Source organism: Podarcis tiliguerta (genome assembly GCF_965153285.1).
Source record: "Podarcis tiliguerta genome assembly, chromosome: 7".
Lineage (NCBI taxonomy): Eukaryota > Metazoa > Chordata > Lepidosauria > Squamata > Lacertidae > Podarcis > Podarcis tiliguerta.
The window spans coordinates 32880997-32904623 of NC_139540.1; the positions used below are offsets into that span (position 1 = coordinate 32880997).

Genomic DNA, 23627 nt, shown 5'->3' on the forward strand with positions numbered 1-23627 from the left:
GCAGAGTCAAGGACATTTAATCTAGCCACTGTAAAAAGTCTGCAGTATTCCACATGGTAGATTTCTGCAAGGTAGGGGGCTGGTATGGTCCGGTAAATCTGGTCCCCTAGGATCATCCCTGGTTTTACCTGGGCTATGTCCTCTTGCCTAGCAATGTCACTCAGTCTCCGGGAAATCACAGCTCTAGCTTGATTGTACGTCATAGACTCAAGGTAAAGGTGAGACAATCCGCAGGATTGAACCTCATTAATGACCTCCCTTTCCCACGATGATTGGAAATCGTCCCTCAATATCAAGGGGGCAATACCCACTGGTTTAAAACAAAGCTTGAGCCATAGCCAGAGCTTCGTCTTCAAGGCCACGTACCGTAGAGCTTGGCAGCCGACCTCTAATCTCATAACCGCACCCGCTACCGAGGGGGGAGGAGAGCCTGTTTTTACTCTGTTCCCACCCCTATTTATAAGAATAGGTATAAAAGTCTAGTGCTTGCGGATAATCTAAATGTATAATGAAACCTAATGAAGAATCAGAATTATCCCTCAAATGCACTACATGAGTCAATTGCTCATGAATATTTCCTTTGCTCCCCCCCCCCCCCAAAGTGTAATCCTGGTAGTGAGGGAAAGTGCACAGTGCTAGTTCATGGGAGAAAATTGTTGGCTGAGGGGAATTGAGAACACTTCCTTTGCCTTAGCTGGTGCAAGGAGCCACTAGGCAGAATAACACTGGATCCGCCGAAGGCCGTTCCTACTGTTTCCCTTCACAGAAGCTTTTTATTTAAGCACTCCGCCTTTCTTGCCAGGTTCTGGAACAATTGCATGAGGCTCCCATGCAAGAGCCTCCAGAGCCTGGTAAGCAAGGGTCCCCCCACTCCCTTTCTGTTCGTTTAATTAATTAATTAATGGTGGTCCGTATAAATCTGCAGTCAAGTAAGCAAAGACAGTGTACATTGTGATTGCCCTGTAGCTCCCCCATTCTTTATTATCATGCTGTGTGCTTGACATAGATTGGAAGCATCACAAATATGAATAAACATGTCTGTACAGCATAGTAAGGTCTCTGGTGTTGCAGTTATAATCACAGCGTGTAATTCTGGCCTGGAAAATTAATAATACATTTTCTGTATTTACTTGTGTTGTTTTGACTCAGGCCATGAAAGATGTACATCATCTGCTCCATACTCTGTAAATGCAAGTTTACTTGTCGTTCTAGCCTCCCTGACTTTTAAATGTCACAGACTCCATTGCTTTCCTACTAATTCCAAGTCTGCTGATGAGGATCAATGATCAGCATGTTAAACATGCAGCAGGGTACTGCCTGGTTATCAAGAGGGTGATGATGAACAATCTAGCTGTTAATGCTCACATTACAACTGTCAGCTTTCATTTTCAAAATAGGCTTATACATCAAGCACTGAATTATGTTAACCATTGTGCTAATGATGTATATGAACTTGACAAAGAAAAGAAGATGAGCATTAATTGCAAGAAATTATTGCTTTGCACAATTCTAAAAAATGCTTAGTAGTCAAAGCATGCCCCTTGGCTGTGCTGGTGGTTCTAAGGATTTCACAAACCATTCCTGGATACCAGAGACTTAGGTGGAATCTACACATATATAAAAGATGCTGTGAAAATGCTTTTTAAAAACAGTTTTGAAAAATATATTGAATTTCCCATAGCTCACTGTCTCCATCTAGTGTCATATTTGTATATTGCACTTTACAACACACTTAAAATGTTTTATTTGCAGCTGTATAGCTTATTTGGGAGAATATTTTCTTCATGCAGAATAAACTTAAGGGTGCTGCAGAAAATAACAAGTTGTGCAACGGAGTAACTTCGCAGGGCAGTGGTGCCCTTTGTATTGATCTTAACCCACTCACCCCTATTAGCTTCTCAGTCCCTCCATCACCAGCACTTTGATATTGGGTTGATCAGCTTTATCAGGCGGAATTTGAGATTTATAAGGAGCAAAATATCTAGGATTACGTCTGGTATTTTTTAAGTTACATATTCTTTGTGGAATTTCATATATGCATGCCTTTGCGCAATGTCTTACATCCTGGCAGAGTTTTGAAACAGCAGGCTACTTCATTCTCTTATATGGAGATAAGGACAATGTTATAAGTTGCAATGTCTTTGGTACTAACATAAAAATTGCTAATGTGTTTATTTCCCCTCCTTCAACCCCCCCCCCCCTTTCTGAGTCTGTGAAGTTTCTGTGCCTCACCAAATTATGGGATCAACAACCATGTTCATAATTCTTAACTACATGAGTTGTTTATCTCCTTTTCTTTGAAGCACAGTTATTCTACTTCTTGTATAACTGAAGTGTTTCTCCATCTTAAAATGTAATGTAGGGAAGACTTGTGTGTCTGCTTTTGAGCCAGAATGCAAAGGACCTAACATGTTTTAGCGTGCTGTTGTTTCTTAGAACTAGACATGTCAACCTTTCCTGGGGCTTTTAGTATTTATCAGGAGCTTTTGCTGGAGTGACTAAGTGCAATATGAAACATATTTACTCTGAGGTAAAGCCTAGTGAGTTTAATAGGACTTATCGCAAGCTAGCAAGCGATGGGATGGATGCTTAGGATGGAACTGTTTAAAACGTAATGCATAAATTGCCCTCATCTTGCCAAACCTGGTGTATGTAGAACTTAGGTCCATTTTATTATATCATGTTGAACAGATGCTTAATGTGCACATACGTGAAGTGGCTTTAATGGATTGTAATTGCTTTAAATAAATAGTTTCAGGGCTTCAGTCATGAGAAAAAAATAATGAAAGAAAACCATGTTTGAATACGAGAGTGTGGTTTTGTTTTCTACTTTCAGGTTGATTGGCTTTTTATTTTAGTTCTCAATTGTGATTTTGAGAGAAAATTGTGCTAAAGGTTTTGTGTCAAATACCTAGTTAGGTTGACTTTACAGCTTCCTTGCCTTGGAAGTTGCTAATTTCATAACCATGTAAACTGCATTTCGGTAATACACATTTTCTGTTTTTCTTCTGGAACTGGTAAAATGAAATGTTGCTGTTGTAAGTGTGAAATTATAAGTGGCTTTACTAATATTGGTGGAGTTGTATAACTTGGACTCTTGTTGGATACCTGGATTCCTTTGTTAGAAGCAATCTCGGAGTTTAGGATAAATGTAGCTTTGTTTCTATATCCAAGGGACCTATTGATTTGCTGCTTAACAAGTCCCTTTGCTGTCCCTCAAGAATGGAGAAGGTTCAGTTTCTTCCATGTTGATTATGGCATCTCTGTAGGCCAAATATTTGGATTTGTGATTCCATACAGCTGTAACAATGGCTGCCTACAAGCTATGGTTTGCAGATTTTGAGCTTCTTCCCCCCACATCAGCTGGGTTCAGAACGCAACTCCCATGTAAATGGGGAGTTGTCTGTATACCAGGGAGCCAAGCAGACTACATGAAGTGGGAAAGGGTGTTCAGCGGCAATTGTGTCAACAGTCCAAACCATTCAAATGTTCCAGAGGCTCGCTAGGGCTTTTAACAGGAGCACCAGTCATATCAGCTGGAAAATCCCTCAGAGCCACCTGGAAACCTCTTGGACCCATGTGAGGTCTCCGTGTGAACTAGAGCTCTCTCTGTGCATGGTTCTAATCCTTGTAGAAGCAACCCAAAGTCAGGATGAGGTCAGCCTTTCAATGCTGACTTCATCCTGACTTTACTGTAATGCATGAAAATCGGTTACAAATCCAGTTCAGCCTCAGTTTGTTGGTTGCCACTAGCATGTAGTACAGTAATTGCATCCTGATGAGCAGGACTGTTGAATTCATAAATGGAACGCATGGACTGCGTACACAACTGCATCTCTCCCTTGTATCTTAAAGATCCGTTTGTGACACAACCCTGGAGTGAGAGGAGCCCTTGTACAGTGGCTGTCATTTTCTTTGGGCCTCTGAGCTTGCAGAGTCCAAGACAAACTGCAGATAGTCCCTGCACAGGGCTCTGGATGTGGGAAGAGGTGTGCAGAGTACTATTTGTTGCTATTGCTTGCTGTAGGCACAGAAGACCCTGTGGTCTCTCATGAGCACTGGTAGCACAGAGAAGTAAAAACTGTAAGAGAAGGAGGGATAAGGGAGCAAGCACTGGCAAGGGCAGACAACTGGCTCCTTAGTCTCTGTTCACAAGGATGCTCTGGACGGTTGCCTTTGTTCAACATGTAGCAAAGTGCTGAGCAATAAAAATGTTCATAGTAGCTGTCACTGACAGTGCTTCCCTGTTGTACAGGCAGTGCTACACTTGAAGGCAGAGCCTACGAGACCTTCCTTTTGCTGCCTGACAAAAGATGCTATGTACTCTGTTCAGTCCGACTCCCTTGTGTTTATTTCTGTTGGCTCTGCTGCATACAGTATTGTTGCTTTCCTTTTGTTCTTGCATTTCTGTGCTTTTTGTAAAAGGAATAGCAAGTCTTCCCGTGAAGCCAAAGTAAAAGGGACATAATCTTAATGACTCTGAGCTTATACCAGTCATTTAAGCACCATGAACCCTAGTCATCGGTGACTAAAATAACATTTTCATAGCTTTCTGTTTGATGGTGTGGTGTTCATTTCAAAACAACTCAGGCATTCTGAGGCAAAGTGAAGAAAAACCCTACAGAATTGGGTTTTAAAAGAGCTTCTCTATTCAGCTTACGTTCTGTTTATTCTTAAAAGGTTCTGCCATTGCAGTGATGCCGGAAACTAGACAGTTCACCTATCACTTTGCACAAGAAAATATCAAGAGTAAATTTTATTTTAGCAAGTTACTTTTCAACCATTTCTAGGAGAATCACCCACCTCAAATATTTTGAGTTCTATATGGGCTGATATGATTGAGGGCCATCTATGAAAATGGAAGTATGCTATGTTGTAGAAAATCGACGTTTTTGATTTTAAGAAATGTCACATCCTATTATAGAGAAATGGCATAGTAGAAACCAGTCCCAACTTGGTTGCATTCATTTCAGGGTGCTTTTTTTTAATTCCTGGAGAAACAAGAAATAAATGTGTTGTACCATAAGACCTTCTGCTTGCAAAACATGTGATTTATCATTGAGTTGCATACTTGCATGCATGCATACTTGAGTGACAAATGGCCATCAGTTGAGATTTTAAAAATGTGAGATACTTCATGGTCACATACTCAAAAAAAAAATTCCCCTTGTACTTAGCACCCCAAAATGTAGCCTTAGGCAAATTAATAATAAAACACACTTCTTCCACTTTGTAGGGACTGAAGGCTAAAGAAAGAAATATTTTTAAAACTACACATGATGCACGATGTGACTAAACAGCATATATAGTCTAATGATATTGTGGTTCATGTTGAGGAAAAAAAATCATATTTAATTAGCTGTGGAACATTTGTATTAATGCCTTCAGTTTCTAAAACTATTTAGAGATCTGATCTGAGGATTAGTGGTTTCATACAGTTCTAACAATGGTTGCCTGCAACCTATGGTTTGCAAATTTGGAGCCAGCCACAGAATGTGTGCTCCCTCCTTTTTCTTTTCACCTTCAACCATGGCTTGGTATTATATCTTCACTGATGCTAACCATAGTTGATGGTAACGAGGGCCCCCATTCTTATTCACAGTTAAATTCAACATTTCACAGAACTGTAGAGTTCGAAGGGACTGTAAGGATCATCTAGTCCAACCCTGTGCTATGCAAGAATGTGCAGCTGTCCCGTACGGGGATCGAACCTGCAATCTTGGTGTTATCAGTACCATGCTCTAACCAACTGAGCTATCATAGAAACCCTGACTTGACAAACTGAGTGAAACAATGTTTTAAACCAATGAATTTTATGTAATCGAATGAGACGTTTCAAATAATGCTCACTATCATTTGTACTGAATTTAAATGCCTGCCAGAAGAACTTAATAATAATAATAATAATAATAATAATAATAATATGCTGGACATGTGACTGGGCTGCCCCAGCCAGTCTGGACAGCTGCCAGCAAATTATAAAACCACAAATTCTATTATTCTTTCATTTCCTTTGTATAATATTATATGACACATGCAGTTGTAACAGCAGAAAACAACTTTTCTGACACATTCTGCAAAGCATATAATGTGGCATTTGAAACATGGACAGTGTCATAGTTTTAGGGTAAAAAAACTTTCAGCTTTTAGGAATATTTTAGATTAATCTGTTGGTGTACTGTACTACTTCACACCATTCGGCATCCCTACTGATAAAAGTAAGACGGTCTGCTTTCTGTTCTCAGCCATCAAATGGAGAGAAGAAGGCGGGGAGGGCTGGAAATGTGATGTCATTGGTAGTAGGGGATTGGTTAATATGGCTGTCACTCCCCACAGATTGTGAAAAGCTCTCATTTGCTGACAAGGGGGCTGTGTGTTAGGAGGAGGAATGAAGCAATCTCTTCACTGTTAGGGCTGATCTCAGTGAGTAAACAAGCTGGGAAATAGTGCAGCTGTGCTCTTTAAATATGCACTGCAGGAGATTTCAGCAAGCTGATGATATATCACGCATTAATGTTGAAAAGATAAACACATTTTGAGAGTGCAGGAAGGGCCTTGTGTTTTTATGTTGGCAGAATGCTTCCTAATGAATAAGAATGTGCTGCTGGCTCACAAAGCCATATGGCAGCTTTTCTAATTTTAGTTCAGTGCAGATGCATAATTCTCCCTTGTTTTACCTCCTAAAACCTTTCTGTGGTGATATGAATGTTTTCCTGTAATATCTTGGTTTTTAGCAGTAAATGTGCCTGTTGCTCTAATGTATCCTCCGCTCTGTTGTAAAATGCAGCCTGAACTTGATATTTTCTCTCTTACTTTTCTGAATAAAAGGCAAACATGGCTACGGATGGCACAGCCTTCCTGCTGAGCCTTAAAATTGGAATGCTAGTTAATTTTATATATTCTTTTGAAAAACTGGTGAAATCTTGAAAGAGTAACTGACAGTTTCCTGCTGACTGAAATAGTGAAATGTGATTACAGTCCATGAGAGCTTCACAGATTTCAGAGTCTGGGCTTTGAATAATAAAACTAAAAGAACCTTCCCAAAAGTTAACAAAGGGTAGGAGCAACTTTTAAACACTTCACTACGCTGGTCCAGCATATGGCATGTTTATAGCTTGCTATCTTTCTGAAACTCCTGTTTTATTGCCAGAACACTGGTTTATTAAAATGCTTGCAAATTTGAAACTATGCTGTTTCGGGTGCCATTTTGGTTTTTTTCAGCTGGTACTGTGACTACTTAAGAATATGTAATGTTACAAAACTGACGCCTGTCTAAAGTAAATTTCAAGTAATTCCAGGAACTGTTTCTGCAAAAATCCCCAACATTACATATTTTAAATGATCTGTGCCTCTTATTTTTCCTTGCTTTACGGTTCCAATACTGCTTTAGGCTACCCATGCAAACTAGGTATAGATTTAACAGATTTGCCATGGATGCCAATATCACTGTAATTGGCCCTGCTTTTTCCTTCCACCCAGGCCAGGGGTCTGCAACCTTTAAGATAAAAAGAGCCACTTGGACCCATTTCCGAAGGAAAAAAAACTGGGAGCCGCAAAACTCATCATTATAAAAATAACTTTTTTGTCACTTTTTTATTATTATTTCTTGGTTTGACCCCTCAGAATTACTCCTCCTCATAGAAATAAACATTAAATTAACAAGTTACCTTTTTCTGTGTGTGTGTTCTTCACTCCCCTTCAAAACAGTGACCAGCGTACATGCCCCCTTTCAATGCAGTGACCAGCGTACATGCCCCTTACAATGTAGCGGGTGGGCGGGAAGGTGACGTTGGGATGGTGCGTTACTAACGCACGCACCGCCCCCATGCAACGTCACAGCCAGTACAGCGCCCGCCACAGTGGGGAGTGTTGGGGCGCACAATGTGCCTCCTCCCCTCGCTAGTATCCGCCCCGGAGCCGCGGCAAAGGTGTAAAAGAGCCACATGTGGCTCCGGAGCTGCAGGTTGCAGACCCCTGACCCAGGCTAAAAGCAGAGCTACTGGGTATATACAATAACAGGCATAAAACTAAATAGATTTGTGCCTACTTTTTTTATTTAACTCTGATGTCTTCCAGTCATATCATCATTTTTAATTTGTATACCGCCTTTCTATCTTACAATACTCAAGATGGTTTACAAGCTGAAGAAACAAAAAATGTACATCTTATAACAATCTAATGCAATACAAAAATGTGATAATAAAACATAACTTTAAAATAGGCAACCTCCATCAACAAAGTAACATTCAGCAATCATTAGAATAGTACAAAATAATAATATGAACATATAAAAGTTAAACAGAAATCCACTCAACAGTTACAATAATATCTAAACTATAATCAATAAAACAATAGCAAGCCACAGTACATAAAACAATACAATAGACATTGAGAAGCAGAGAGTGGGGCAAGGCAGGTGGAAGGAGGCCTTGCCTGGTAGAGTCTCTCCCCTCACTTCTTCCACCAGGCACAGCTCCCTTATGAGGACTCCTAGGGCCAATATTATTTCTTTGCTGTCTTGCATTCATTAAAAATAGCCTACGAAGTAGCAGGATGCTTTTGTAGTTGAGTCAGTGGCGTCGGGGCGGGGGTGGGTGGGCGGTGCACCCCGAGTGCCGTGTCTGGGGGGGTGACAAGAAGGCAAGGATCCCGGTGCCGGTGGCAAACCATTATGTATAGCGCATGTGCAGCGTTGCACACATGCACTGTATGTAACACCACTGCACATGCGCTGTACATAGCGGTTTGCTGCCAGCACCGCTCAAGCACCGTATGGACAGTGGTGGGATCCCTCCGTTGCCGCTACAGCTGTGAACGGAGGATCCTCTGGATCCCAGCACCCTCTGTACATCCCTGGAGCACCGCTGCCAGCAAACTGCTATGTACGGTTCATGTGCGGCATCGCTGCGTACAGCACATGCGCTGTACATCGTGACGCCGCACATGTGCTGTACATAGCAGTTTGCCGCCCCGGGTGTCACAATGCCTTCGTTCTCCCCTGAGTCGAGTTTCTGATTAAATTAGTGGCATACTGGAGAAACGGTGAACATCTTTCTCTTCCACCTTCACTGGTAGGCCTGATGGCGTCCACGCTATAGAAATTGCTGGGTATTCTGTGGTGCAGTAACAAAGGATTGTGCTATATGCTGTTCTGCTCTCTTGGATGTAGGTTTTCATAATTCAAACATAATCTACTTAGTGAAATATACTAAAGATATATTGTGTGGCATAGCATAGTTTCATAATGAACATTTCATTTCCTAAGCAACAGTTGTTATACAAGTGTGAGCTGAGCTACATATGTGATTCAGTAATTATCATCAGTGTGGGACTTCTGGTTGTCCACAGATGTAGGAAGTGTAAAACAGTCTTAATAAGCTTTGATTTGTCAGTTATTCTTAAAATGGTGTGTGGGATCTCACATCTATTTTAAGCAGCTGTAGTTTGCTTTTCATAGAAAGAACTTGTTTTTAAACTCCTTTATTTAGGCCTTATCAAAATAGCAATAAAAACAGCCTTTTAGAATTTCAGTATTACGAGATGTTTTAGGATTTACCACTTCATCTTGTTCTGTTCACTTAAATCAAAATAGCAAATATAGAATTTATGCGTCCCAGCCAACTTCCCATGAGATTTCTGCATGGGATGGATTTGCTTCTTTTGAAGTCATTTCTCCTGGGTCTGGTAAAATCAGGCCGAGAGGGGATGGCTGTTCGGGCCAGTAAGACCACTCTTTCAGAAATCCCTTCTCGTCTCAGAAGATCTGAGCAGCTATAGGTGAGTTTCTATTGTTCCTTGCCTGGGCATATCACCTTCTCACATATGAACCTTTCCTTCTCAGTTAGTTTCTTCAACTGTCAAGGCTCCTGTGAATGGCTAAAGCAGAATATTGTCTTTTTGGTGGTGATACAAAGCAGTGGAAAATTCTCCCGGGGAGTTTCATTCTGTTGCCTTGCTTCTGAATTTTGGACTGTTTCTTAAAGTGGTTCTCTTTAATACTCATCGGGTATTTTATCATTGCTTTAATGAGTTATTTGATTTTTAACAGTAAACTAATAATATACCTGGTAGACGCTGGGCCAAAAAACTAATATTTTAAGAAAGATACACCAGTCTTTCATCTAGCAAATTACAAGTATTAATGTATTCAATAGACTACAATTCAGATCTCTCTTCAGAATTTCATTTAAAATGTAATGGTTCAGCAACTATGCTCCATGGCGAATCATAAATAAATGACAATGTTTGCTTGCAAGAATGTTGGCTTTAAACATGAGCAATGTCTATTTTTTTCAGTACTGTTATTGTAGGAAAGATGTACAAAGATAGTAATTGCAGTTGTATGTTGGTTGGTTGACATCTGTCCTGGGAGGTAATGGAAGAGTGCGCCCACCTTCAAGGTGAATTCAAACCATTGGAGAGTTACAGCACCTACTGTGCCTGTAGAGACTGAGACTGGAGAGACCAGTTTTGTTGCAGATGAAGGCGTCTGGTTGTGCTGATGCAAGCGTACCATGGCATTTCTTCCTTATGTCCTCCGCACAGCAGTCATTATATATGAAGGTCCTATAATTTAGTTCCATACCCAGTAGGCATGTTGAGCTTTTCCTGGTCCTTGTTACATGTCTCAGAACAAACAAACAAAAAAACCTAACACAAAGAACTGGTTTTAAATCCTGGATACGAGTGAATATCTGTGAAATTATGCATGGTTAACATCCATGCCACCATAACCCTTATCTATGATGAAGCCTTCAGGGAAAGATTTGTCTGTGGGAAGGAATGTCCTTGAGGGACAGAACAACAAACCTGCAGCTTGCTTCTGATATCCTTTTCCGTGGTTAAAGAATTGCAACTGTTGCATTTGAACAGGTCTGACAATTGTGACTAGTTCCATCTTGGCTTGCCATGCCTCTTTGCTATAATAAGTGGCAAGTATAATCTTCTTAAGCCGCTCTGCTATGTTATTCGGTTCATAGTGTGACTGTGTCCCCCCTCCCTTTCTATGTGCAGAAAAAGCAGCGGCAGCCAATGAAGATGAAGTGCAGAAAGCTGATGTATCATCAACAGGTCAGAGCGTCATTGACAAGGATGCACTTGGACCAATGATGCTTGAGGTGAAGTGTTATGAAGTTTTTTTAACCTTTAGAATGAGCAGCTATTCTGATGAGATTTGGCTAAATGAAAACAAAACACATTTCAACTCCACATAAGATTGTCAAACAAAGATTGTGCACAAAGCCTTTTTGTCCATTCATTGCCACTTTTATGATGCATTGTTGGAGCAATCTGCTTTCTTAGAGTAAATGTATGTTGTTCCTCCACCATTTTATATTAGAGAGTAAAGCTAAAGAAAGCAGGCATAGTCCATGTTTTTGCTGTCTTTTATACTGTATAATATTAAATAAAAGGAAAGTTCTGAGTTATTCCTAGGCATTTCCGCTCAGTCATGCTTGCATCAGTATAGCAGGTGTTGCTAAGCAACACAACTGCATTTTTTCTATGAAAACTTCATATTGATTTTCAGATATATTCTAATGAGGCTGAACTACTTTCTCACCTCCCCACCCCCAGTCAAGAGAGAAACTAAAGATAGTATGCTACTTGAAGGCTTAACAGGATAGTTAACAAATGAAGTCTGTTTTCCTCTCTGCAATGATTCAGAGTTAAGGAAGATGATAATAGCTTAGCTTTTATCTTGGTGCAGATTCTCGACAGTGAATGAAAATGTGTTGTTTTCTAACCTTTCAGGCCCTCGACGGGTTCTTCTTCGTAGTGAACCTGGAAGGTAATGTGGTGTTTGTATCGGAGAATGTGACACAGTACCTGAGGTACAACCAAGAAGAGCTGATGAACACAAGTGTGTACAGCATCCTGCATGTAGGGGACCACAATGAATTTGTCAGAAACCTGCTGCCAAAATCTTTAGGTACAGTTCTCCATCAACCTATAAATTTTAGTGGTTCCCTTCTCTCTGCCATAAGCTAGTGTTTAAGTTTGATGTAACATAATATCCTAATGTGTACATTACCTCTGTTCCGTTCTGAGATGTTTCCCCCTCTTCTATTCTGGCCTCTAAATCATCTTCTCAAATGACATTGTAATTTATTACTTTTGTCTTGGACTTTATGCATCACTTCATGTAATAACTGACAGCTGCATCATTCATCTCGCTATAAGCCAACTAGCTCACAGGCCACAAGTCCCACCACCTGAAGTTTTCTGTGACTTCCCTAGCCCCCCATTCATAATTTTTATTTAATTTGAAAAAAAATGAGTGTTTTTATGAGTCCCCTGCTATGATTCTATGATGCCAAAACGTTTTTGTGGGGCTTAAAAAAATAATAATTCTCCCACAGATACCCCAGTGTAATGCCAAAAGGTTTTATGTGTGCTCCAAGTTCCTAAAACGTCCTTTGCCACACAGCCTCAGATGGTTGACCATGGGTTACTGTAACCGTTGGCCTAAAAAAGGTTAGCCATCCCTGCTATGACCTCAGTAGTCAAGATTTCTCATGCTATTTTTCCTCTTTTAAATCTTAGAGAAGTTAGGTCCAGATTGTGTCTAGAATCAACTTTCTTTTCTTCAAAATTTATTTATTGGTTTTCCAAATTTGTAACAAATAAAACACAAAATGACAAACAAATAACAAAACATATAAAAAAGAAAAACATACATTCAATACTTCTTACAGGTAAAAATCCAAGTTAATTTCCATTATTAAATGACTTCCTCAAGTCCTTCCTAACTGATTTTCATTCAATCTCATTTTAGCAATTTTCCAGTATCCACTTTCTAATAAAATCAACTTTCTTATGATAGAAGGTTGAAAGGCTGTAGGAAACGTACCGGTAACTTTTTTATTTTTATTTTTGTCTCCAAAGGTTGTTGTGGGCTTTCCAACTCCAAAATTTTATTTTTTTACAGCTATTAACATAACAAATCCTGGCATTCCACTTTCTCCCCCTTGCTTTCAGAAAGCTGCTTCAACTGTTTTTTTTTCTCCCTACGGGGAGATAATCTTGACATGTGGAAAACGCATGCACTGGCACTTTTGAAGTATGGAGTGAGTGTTTGTTTATTATGTGGCAAGTACATAGGTCAAGAAGTGTATGCTGTGCAACAAAAACATTTGAAGGAGCTCTATAAGTCATCAGCCTTGTTAGTTTATCCCCCTTGTTGGTTATTGTTAATACTGTTTACAGGATTTTCACCCCTCCTGTTCCCAAGAGCTAGTTCACCTTTAATATTTTAAAGATGGTCAAACAGAATATCTTGCCCAGCACCTAGTCATTCTGTATTATATTTCTTTTTCTTAGTGAATGGAGGACCTTGGTCTGGTGAAGCTCCTAGACGCAACAGCCATACCTTTAACTGCCGAATGTTGGTAAAACCTTTAACTGATTCTGAAGAAGAAGGCCATGATAACCAGGAAGCACATCAGAAATATGAAACTATGCAGTGCTTTGCTGTTTCTCAACCAAAGTCCATCAAAGAAGAAGGTGAAGGTAATCAGAACATATTTTATGAGATTGTTTTATGTTCAGTCTTTCCTTTAACCCTCCCTGATTGAGGCTTCTTTAACCTAAATTAATGGTACTTACATTGTTGTCTTTGTCTCTGTGACAGGCACGCATTGTTTAGGTGGAAATGTGTATTTTTTCTGACCCTTTGCAAAGTATCTAATTAACAAGTACAGTAGATGAGCCTTCTCTTTTTTGGAACTACATAAACACTGGGAGCATTATGTGTAGATATGCATACATATAGTTTGTTCTTGCATATCATAAGCACATTTTGGAAGTTAATGCATCTAAACCATTTTGGTGTGACCTTAAACAGGGTCCTACTCTTTTCATTGGCACTCCCTCCAAAATAGGTGTGCATAGAAATTAGGGGAGAAATTGTGGTGGGATTTCCTGCAGTGAATAAAGCATAAGCAGAACTGGCCCACTGATTTTTTTTTCTTTGGAAACGCTGCACTTCCCCTTCTTTTAGTTTCCCGAAATTACGGTTTTACTGTCTACTAAATTGCTTATTCTTTTCTTTTGGCTTATCTTGAAATATGAGATGCACTTTTGAGGTACTGCAGCTTTGAAATGTTTCAAGTTTATAAATATTCCCAAAGTGTCTTCACACATGGCATGTGTTTTGAATGAAATATTGAAACTGCAGCATTCCAGATGTATGCAGTACCCAGGTGAGAGAGAAAATAAATGCAGCTGCTTATTTTTTATAATGGTCTTTCCAACACACTGAAACTAATCTACACTTTAATGTTATTGTGGTTGGAGTATGAATGACCCAAGTCAGAATGCTTTAGCCATCAGCCAAGAACTGGAGTGGCTTTTACTGGTGTGCAGACCATTTTCTGCTTTTCTCTGATCTACTCAAACATCCATTTGGCTGTTGGGCAGCTGCCAGACAAGGACCCCTTAGGTTTTAATGCTTTGGGGTTGTTCAGGGTGTGCTTGAGAGCTGCTTGTTAGACATCTATACATTTGGCATTGTAGGTGTTTTAAAATTTCCTGTTTGTAATTCATGGAAGTAAGCAGGAGCACTAGCTATCAAATGTATGACAGCAGTTATTGTGGTGTGGTTATTACTCATCTTTTGGTTGGGAGTTCTGGGGATTGAATTGGGGATGTCTGAATGTGAGGCTGTTTATATGAAGCTAAGCATGAGTAAGATGGCATGAGAGGAAGGACAAAATATTTGGGAGGCATTTTTTCTTATTTGGAGAAGTCCGGGGGGGGGGGGGCGAGGCGGCAGGAATTGCTGGGATCCTCATGTGATGCTATCATGTTTCAAAGTGATAGAATGTTGGGTCTAAGGAACCGGTTTGGTTATTGCTATGCCCTATGAGCTTGAGAAGAGATTTGGATTGCCATCCTAGTGGAGAAGGAATGGGTGGTGTGAGATAAGAGGTGTCACAAAAGGATTACAGTAAGTTTTTTAACACTTGGGTTTTATCTCCCACATACATTTAGATCTTTCATTGTTGTGTTTTGAATGTAGTGTAGCAAGCAAAGTGAGCAGACTGAAAATCCATTTACATATTCTTAAGGGGTCTGTCGGATGAAGGTACAATAAGGAAATAATCAGTTCTGCGAGTCATATTTTTATCTTTGTTGTTTTAGTGTAAGTTTTCTTAAAAAATTATATGGTCCAGCATAGATTTAGCAAACCTTTTCCTCCAATTAAAAATAATTTTGTCCCATTTAAGATCTTCAGTCTTGCTTGATTTGTGTGGCAAGAAGAGTTCCAATGAAGGAAAGGCCACTTCTGCCCTCATCAGAGACATTTAGCACTCGTCAAGATCTGCAAGGTACCGTGAAAGTGCAAGTCAAATCTTCTTTTATTAAAACAACAAAAAACAGATGTAGTTTCTAATAACAGCTTTATATACCTTCAGGCAAGATAACTTCACTTGACACTAGTACCATGCGAGCAGCGATGAAACCTGGCTGGGAAGATGTGGTGAGAAGGTGCATCCAGAGATTCTATGCACAGCATGAGGGAGATATGTCTTTTGCCAAGAGGCATCATCAGGAGGGTAAGGATCCATTGTTTCTTCAAGAATGTTTACAACAGAAAGAAAAGCACAAACTTTTGGCAAGTCATGATCCAGAAATCATACAGCAGCTCCAATGCAATGCAGACATGGAGTGCTAAGAAGTGCAAAGCCTTCCCCATTAGCTGCAATATCAGAAACTGCTTCATGTGTCGGTAGAACTGTCTACATTTTATATATTTTTTATTTATCTGGACATTTATATCTCAGTTGTCCATGATAAATTATACTCTAGATGGACTACAAATATAAATCTAAATCAGCAAACCAATTAAAATCAGCATTTCAGTGGATGAAGAAGTCTGTCCTAGGTATATTGAAAACCCCATGAGCTGTAGATTGGCCTGCTTGATTCTTTTCAGAATACATCTAAGCACTGTTGTTGATGAAAACACTTTAAATAGATGAAAATACTTTAAATAGAATAGACAACTGAGGAAGAAGGGAATGTGATCAAACGGGATCTGACTGACCCAAATATGAATCTAGAGAGCTTATGTAAATTTTGAACCACGAAATGATGTATCTTTCCCATCAATGTCTTTTTACTCCTGAGGAATTACTTGGATTAGGCGACGGCACAATTTGGACAAGAGAGCTGTTTTGTGCAATACATTTAATAAGAAAGTACTTTGTGTGTCATGCAGTGACTAATGAAATGGCATGTGACACTTTCCCTGGAGATGTTTGAAAAATGCAAATGTATTAATTTATCCTAATTAAAGGTTCCAGTAAAGCGGGGTGAGAAACCTTTTTCAGTTCAAGGTTGCATTCCCTTTTGGCCAACTCTCTGAGGACTGCATGCCAGTGATAGGCTGGGCCATAACAAGTGTGGAAATGCACAAACTGGTCATGGCCACCCCCCACTTATGCCACCCATACGCATAGCACATAGATTTCCATTCCCTCCTCCTGCCTCCAAAAAAGAAAGCAGTTGAGGTTGAACAAAGCCTTTTTTATATTTGGTCTTTTCCCACCCAAGCTGCAGTTTCCACAAAGATTTTGCTGGTTCCCCATCTCTCCTTTAAATCTGTCCCCTTCTCTGTTGGGTTATTTTAATGTTCTGTGCTTCCATAGTGGTCTTTTGAAACAGTTTGGTTCATTCATTGTGCTACTCCTATTATCATCTGGGGTAAAATGTGATAACTGCTAAACAAGGCACAAATTATATAGAAAAGAAAGAAAGAAATGCTGCCATGCTGATTTAAAGTGTAATAAAGACGGGATCTTCAGTCCTCAATAAATCCATCTTGAAAGCACTACTCATTTCTGAAAGGCTGCACTGAAAGAAAGTGTCAAGAATTAAGTCATTAGTTAGTTCATGTGTCTTCTATGGAGAATAGGGTTAAATTCAACATTAAGGCCTGAAAACATGAGGTTGTCTGGTGAATGCTCTTGAGCATCTTCTTTCCTGAAGTTGCACTTTCCTGTGCTTTAGAATCTCCACTTGCCACACCATGAGGGGCTGCTTGCTGGGGAGAAAAGATGAAAGCCCTGTCTATATACTGGATTGTGACTTAAAGTTTGGAGGAAATTTAATTATTTTCCATCTTATTAGAACCTCTTCTGCTACAGTAGGCTGCATACTCTTAAGAAGCTAATTTAGCATACATGTTGCAGCTTTGTCATCACTTTAGAAGGATGTATCGCTCTACCTCTTAATGTTGTGTGCACATGAAATTGCTTTGAGCTCCAGTGCCGTGAACTCTCAACCCATCGGGTTTATACCCATGTTCTGTTGAACCAACAGATGAAGCATTAGGACAGTCATTATGACTCTAGCTTTGTATGTTGGGAAGATAACATGCACTAACCCTGGGTCAGTGCCAGAAAACACTTTGAGGTGCCTTCTGAAATTTGACTAAGTGAAGAGTGTCAAGCAAAGTCCTGAGAATCACATTGAGTATTTTCCCCCTTGGTTTTAACAAGAAGCTACTTTCATTCATAAATAGGACAGCTAACGTGCTTTTCTGTACACCCCAAATTCAATGCAAAATGTCCTGCTAATTCCATGTTACACGAAACTAAATCAAAATGCTTTATTTTGTTTTACTGTATTGGTTTAAGCTGCCCAGAGCGTATGTCTCTTTTTTTCATTTGGCAAGCTGTAACTGTAATTGGAAGTAATTTGTCACATGACATCTTTTTAAAAAAAAAATCCTAAACAAAATCTGTAGCTGTGGATTTGAATACACACACCCAGTTTTAAAAATGGATTAACTTCAGCGTTTTTAACATCAGAGTTGTTGACAAGGGAGTGTTGGAATTTCCTGCTCTGAACTAAAAGCACTGCTGCTGCTGAGAGTTCTGCCCAAAGGTTAGACTGAAACAATGACATACCTTCAGTGTGAAATTTTACTTTACAGTATGCCACAGTTAACAGGCTTTGTTTTTCTTTGCATTCCTACTCTACATAAACTCTTCTGGCTGTTTAACTTGTGTTTCCTGTTTTCCTGTGCCAAAATAATAATTTAAAATGTAGTAGCACGATAGAAAACTTTGAGGCAGGAACAGGGGAAAATCTTACCATACCAGTGTTGCAAGACTGGGGGAGGGGAAAAACTTGTCTAGCATTGTCAGAGTCTGAATGTTACTTGATCTACTACGTGATTGACACAAAGATGTTGTCAAAGATAAATATTTTAAACCTTAACTCTTGTTTTTCAGCATTATGTGTTCAAAATGTGGAGATGATTAAGGGAGAGGCATAAATATAATTTCATAGGATAGGCATAAACACAAGTATGAAGGAGTTTTGAGCCAGTTCAGGAAAATCAAAAATTGAAACTAGTTTATCAGGTTTCACAGTGAAGAAAACATTAAAATAAACCAGCTGGTAATTCATTGTTTTCATTTAAAGATGGGGCAAAATTGAAATTCCAGATCTGGAAAAGCACATCTTTTTTGCAGTGCAACTTAAAAGTGTCTTGTGTCAGTGTTCAAATCCTGAAAGACAGATTTAGGGGAGGCATGTGCAAGAAAAATCCCATTTTTGTTGAACTAAGTAAAATTATTTAATAAAATTATATGTAGACTCATGAAAGTAAAAAGGTTTGGCACTAGGCAATATTTCTTCTTCAAAAGACTTGGATGATAGAAATTTACAGGAGAGCATATGGGGCCAGAGTCTGTGGGACTAGGGCATGGGTAGGCAAACTAAGGCCTGGGGGCCGGATCCGGCCCAATCACCTTCTAAATACGGCCCACAGATAGTCCGTGAATCAGCATGTTTTTACATGAGTAGAATGTGTGCTTTTATTTAAAATGCGTCTCTGGGTTATTTGTGAGGCATAGGAATTTGTTCTTTTTTTCTCCCCCCCCCCCCCCAATATAGTCCGACCCCACACAGGGTCTGAGGGACAGTGGACCGACCCCCTGCTGAAAAAGTTTGCTCACCCCTAGACTAGGGCCTACCTTTTTTCAGTTGGAATTCCAATCCTATTCCATTTCACACTAAATTTATGCCAAAGACTTGGAATTTCCCCCCCAGAAATACACGCTACCCAAAGAATGCATCTGCATATTGGTTGCATTAGGTGAGCACACCTTAAGTGAATTTTGTTGAGGATCACCTGTGATCTCCCACAGGGCAAGAAAGGGGCACTGCTAAGCTCTCAGCACAAAGTAAGCTTGCTACCAAATCTCTTTTGTCAATTTACTTGATAATCTTGCCAAAATGAAAGCAAGGAAGATGTCATTCAAGTAGATTACCTGTCTATTGTAATAAATGACTTTTTGTCTGTATTAGGCAATTGGTTGAGCATTTTTGTTCCAGTTTAGCAATTGTAAATGATGTTTCTAGAAACCATGATGTTCTGTGATATCCTCATGTTGGAATGTGAAATGAACATTTTCCATTAAAGTAGGTTTGCCTAGCTACAGAACATACTATAAACTATATAATATATATATTATGTTGATATTCCTCCCTTTACTTAAATAGGCTGTGTTTTCTACTGAGAGCATTTGGGGGACAGATGTAGGAGGCTAGCCCCAGGTTTTGCTCCAGGTTACCTCACTGCCACACTGCTCATTTTTCTGCCATCTCCAGCTAATTGCAGGAAGGCCTGATTAAGTTGTAGACAAACTATTTTCCCCTTCCTAGTTATGTCATGGCTCAAGTTGGCATATGTTCGGGGAGAATTTTCCATCCCTTGGGATGCTATTCCGTATATTGTATCATTCTAAGGTATGCTCCTGGTTAACAAATTTATCCCAGTCAGTGTACTTTGCTAGTTTGTCTAAAGCAGAATGGGCTAGAATGCTTTGTAATAATTATCTGGAGACATGTCAGGAAGCTAGCTGCGACTAGCTTTGTCCCTGGCAAGTTAATTTCAGTTGTGAGTCACTGTCTCCTCTGGTTGGAACAGGTGGAAATCATTCTTATTTTAGATTATTCTCCATGAAGAGAAAATTTGCAGGTAAGTGCACTGTTTTTGCAATGCTGGCACCGTCTCTAACTCACTCTTTCGGTTAATACTTTACTGCAGTTGCACTTTGGTCTTAATCTGCAAAACATTAGCTTTTCCTTTAACACAGCCTTGCTGATTTTGCAAAAGAAAATGCAGATTTTTTTCTAGCTTTCTAAAGAAGGCAATGAAAACAGAGTCCACATTTTCATGTGGATTATCCTGCAGCCTGGATTTCTTACTCCTTTTTTCTTGTTTCTCCTTGTTTACAGTGCTGAGGCAGGGACTAGCTTTCAGTCCTGTTTATCGATTTTCCTTGTCTGACGGCAACATAGTTGCTGCCCAAACGAAGAGCAAGCTCATCCGTTCTCAGACTACTGGTGAACCTCAGCTTGTAATATCCTTGCATATGCTTCACAGGTAATTTATACAATTTTTGCTGCCTTGAAAAATCTTCAACCTCACTTCCTAAGAACAGCTGCAGCAAGACTACATAATTTATCATGCATTATTTCAGTAGCCCCCTTTAGCTATATTGGGTGTAGCATGACAGTAAAATAAAGTATAGTTTTGATTGTAATGGTACCTGTTTTGTAAAGAAAACATCCTAGTCCACTTGTTTGTAAGTAAATACCAATTATTTAAATAGTGCTTCCAACCAACCACATGAATTTGGGACTTCAGTTGAAGATACAGATTGGTGTTTAAAAGCTGTTTTATCACTTTGAAATCCACATCTACTTTGACCACACTTAATTTTAACGTTCCTCATAAGATAAAATCATAATACTTCATGTAGTACATTTGGTATGTTGAGCCCCTCACTTTGTGTACAGGCATGGAAATCCTTGCAGGACCGGTTGCATTCTCAACTCAGGCTCATTCTGGGGTTTGAAGGGTTTCGCTATTGGGAAATCTGAACAATTTTCTTGTATGCACTAATGATATTGTTTTGTAAGAAACTTAAGCACTTAAGAGAACTGTTTGGACAACACATCCTTGCATGTAAATATTCACCATTGTTCCAGTTCAACATCTCCTTCACTCTTCCAAGAGAGATCATTATGGGATAAAAAAATTGAAGAATGTAGACAAAGGGAAATGACAGTTTTTTCTCCAGAATCTGCAGTTCCTATGCATTAAATATGAAAAGTTCAGTGCTTGGTTATGAGAAGCAATTGCATATTTGTGCCAGACTCAATTATGAACTATGCATAAGTTTTAATAAGAATTATCTTTCGTTGTTGCTTATCTGTTAGCTGCTGAACCTTGTACAAAAAAAGACTTTACTGACTTTGACTATACCCTCTGAACATTGCTGTTTAAACAATTCAGAACTGTTTTTGTTGGAGTTAAGGGGACCTTTTTATATTTTGAAGGTGGCTGATGAGGCAGCAAGCTAAATAAAAACTGCCAGGCTACAGGGCACATACTTACAAGAAAGTTAAGTTTTTCTAGTTTATAATGCAATCTGAGAAACAGTAGATTAACATGAACCGCTGGGAGTTTTGTGCATTTTTAAACAAAGTTTCCCCTTTCATTTTAGTCATCTCATGCTAACAAGAATTGACTGGACAGTTTCTCTTCCTCCTCAGCTTTTCTTTCTAGTTCTCATGCCACTAGCAGGGCAAAGTTTAAATGTTTCTGCTGTAGAGCTTTCAGTGCAAACCCTGCAAAGGAATGTTTAAACCAGTGCCAAAACTCTATTAAATATAGTTAGTTCATAAAGCAGTTTTCCTTCAGTGTTCTTTCAGTAATTTAGCAAACTTGTAATTTTTAAGAAACTTTGTCTTTGGGGGGGACGACCATCGATAGCTCCCATTTTTTAAGTCTGGAGAGAGGAACTGACTACAGATGTTATTCAGTGTAAATTTATAACAGAACAAAAACCTTATGTGCAAAAGAAAATCTGCAAAGAAAACTAAACTTGGATAGTCTTCAAAGAGATTTCATGCACATATCTTTGCTCAAGAAATGTATTTTCAAACAGCAATATCTTGTTCCTGAAAAATGTGATTCTTCTCTAGATAGTGCTACTGTGTAGAATGTGGTTCACCTGTATGCTGCTGCTCTCAGCATGGGGAAGTGATGAGAGAGGCAGTGCAAGGAAGCTAGTTTGCTTCTTTAGATGCTCATGTAGGGAATTCAATTCAAGAAAGTGTTGGAAGAAAACTTACCCTGAGATTTTAAGCAGTGGATCTCAAGGCAAATCTTCTTTCTCCATGTTCCTATGGTAGGCTCCCCTGCATGAGATTTAAGGCATCCCCAAATAGGACTCGCTCGGTTTCTCATACCTGCACACACTGAAAAGCCCAAATGGTAGAAGATATGGGGACATGTCTCTCTGTTTCTTATAAACTTGATTAGAGATATGCTGCTGCACAGAGGAGATTTAATCTGCAGTCTCCACACAGCCGCCATCACTGCTTGTCCAGTGGTTTCCTAAAGTAGTGGGTAGAGATCTTTCCCCAAAGCTTCCCTGCTAATTGCCTGATATCTCTCTTCTCCACTGCCAGAAGCCACTAGAATAGTCCGAGTTCCCCACTTCACAGAATATTTGGATTGGAAGATTTGTGGTACCAATGTTCATGCTGCAGTGTACATTTAACAACCTTTTGTTTTTAAACAAATAGTTTTGGGCTGGTAATACATTCTCCCCCTCTTCTCACTCCAAGTCATTTATTGCATACATGTGGAATAACATGCTGTTTACCTGTGGGATTATTCTACAAGGGATAATATTTGGTTGGAGCACACTTTAGTCATCTGGAAAAACCTCCCCCCCCCCCGTCCTTCATGCACATTCTTTAGCTTGCATGTACCCACAAAATCTTTCTCTAACTATGCTGATCTCATTCTGAACTTGTTTGCTGTACTGTAGTTTTTTTGGCTTCCATACTTAAAGCAGTGTTGTAATTTTTTTTGGCTGTACTTTGAGATGACTTTTAAAACTTGCTTTTTACTGTAACTCTTGTTGGCAAATGAGGCAGCAGTTTCAAGGCTGTAAAAGGCCTGTTCGTTTACTTTCAGATTGTCAACAAATGCCTATCCTCTTTCTGCTTTCTTTTTTCAGAAGTGGATTTGTCTGATTCTCTCTTATATAATCAAAATAGTGAAAACTTTATTTGCTATCAGAGCAAACTTGTAGATATGTAATTGGAACTTTCTCTCTTATGTGATATTAAGATATCTGTTAAGACAGAAATGAACCCAAGACTCATGGAATCCATTTCCAGCTGTTAACTCATTTGGGTTCCTTGCCAAAATAAATATATTTCCACAGTCAGTGGTGACTCAGTGAGATGGTTTGTTGAGACGATGGTTCTGTTGTTAGGTGAAGCAAGGGTTGCCTGGATAGGTCTGTGCAGTGCTTAGCCTCAATATTTCATGAGAGCAGAGCTCAGATGTTGCTTCAGCAGCAGGCCTCTTCAGATTGAGCCTTAAGTAGGAGCTGCAGCTATTTCTCTGTTGTTGAGAAGAAACTTAATTTATAGGGGCCCAGGCTGCTTTAGCAGTTAATTTCTCTGAAGAGCAGAGAAGGCTGTGGTTGCTGTAGGAGTTTTGAGGTGGAGTTCTCAAGGGACATGATGTCCTTGGCCAGAGGGATGCTGGCACCAAGGATTCTTCCTGCAGAAGCACTTCC

General features: G+C 39.5%; 1 protein-coding gene across 24 annotated transcripts in view; it reads left to right on the forward strand.

The window, feature by feature from the left end:
• NCOA2 (nuclear receptor coactivator 2) overlaps positions 1–23627 on the forward strand; it is a 129077-nt gene that overhangs the window by 79295 nt on the left and 26155 nt on the right. For all 24 annotated transcript variants that reach the window (XR_014513868.1, XM_083450906.1, XM_083450914.1 and 21 more), the window contains 6 exons: positions 11014–11117; positions 11752–11929; positions 13321–13509; positions 15228–15329; positions 15417–15557; positions 20257–20404. Coding sequence is in view for 23 of the 24 variants with exons in the window: in XM_083450906.1 (XP_083307032.1) it covers positions 11014–11117; positions 11752–11929; positions 13321–13509; positions 15228–15329; positions 15417–15557; positions 20257–20404 (862 nt within the window). In the remaining variant the exon portion in view is untranslated. The remainder of the gene's footprint in view (positions 1–11013; positions 11118–11751; positions 11930–13320; positions 13510–15227; positions 15330–15416; positions 15558–20256; positions 20405–23627) is intronic.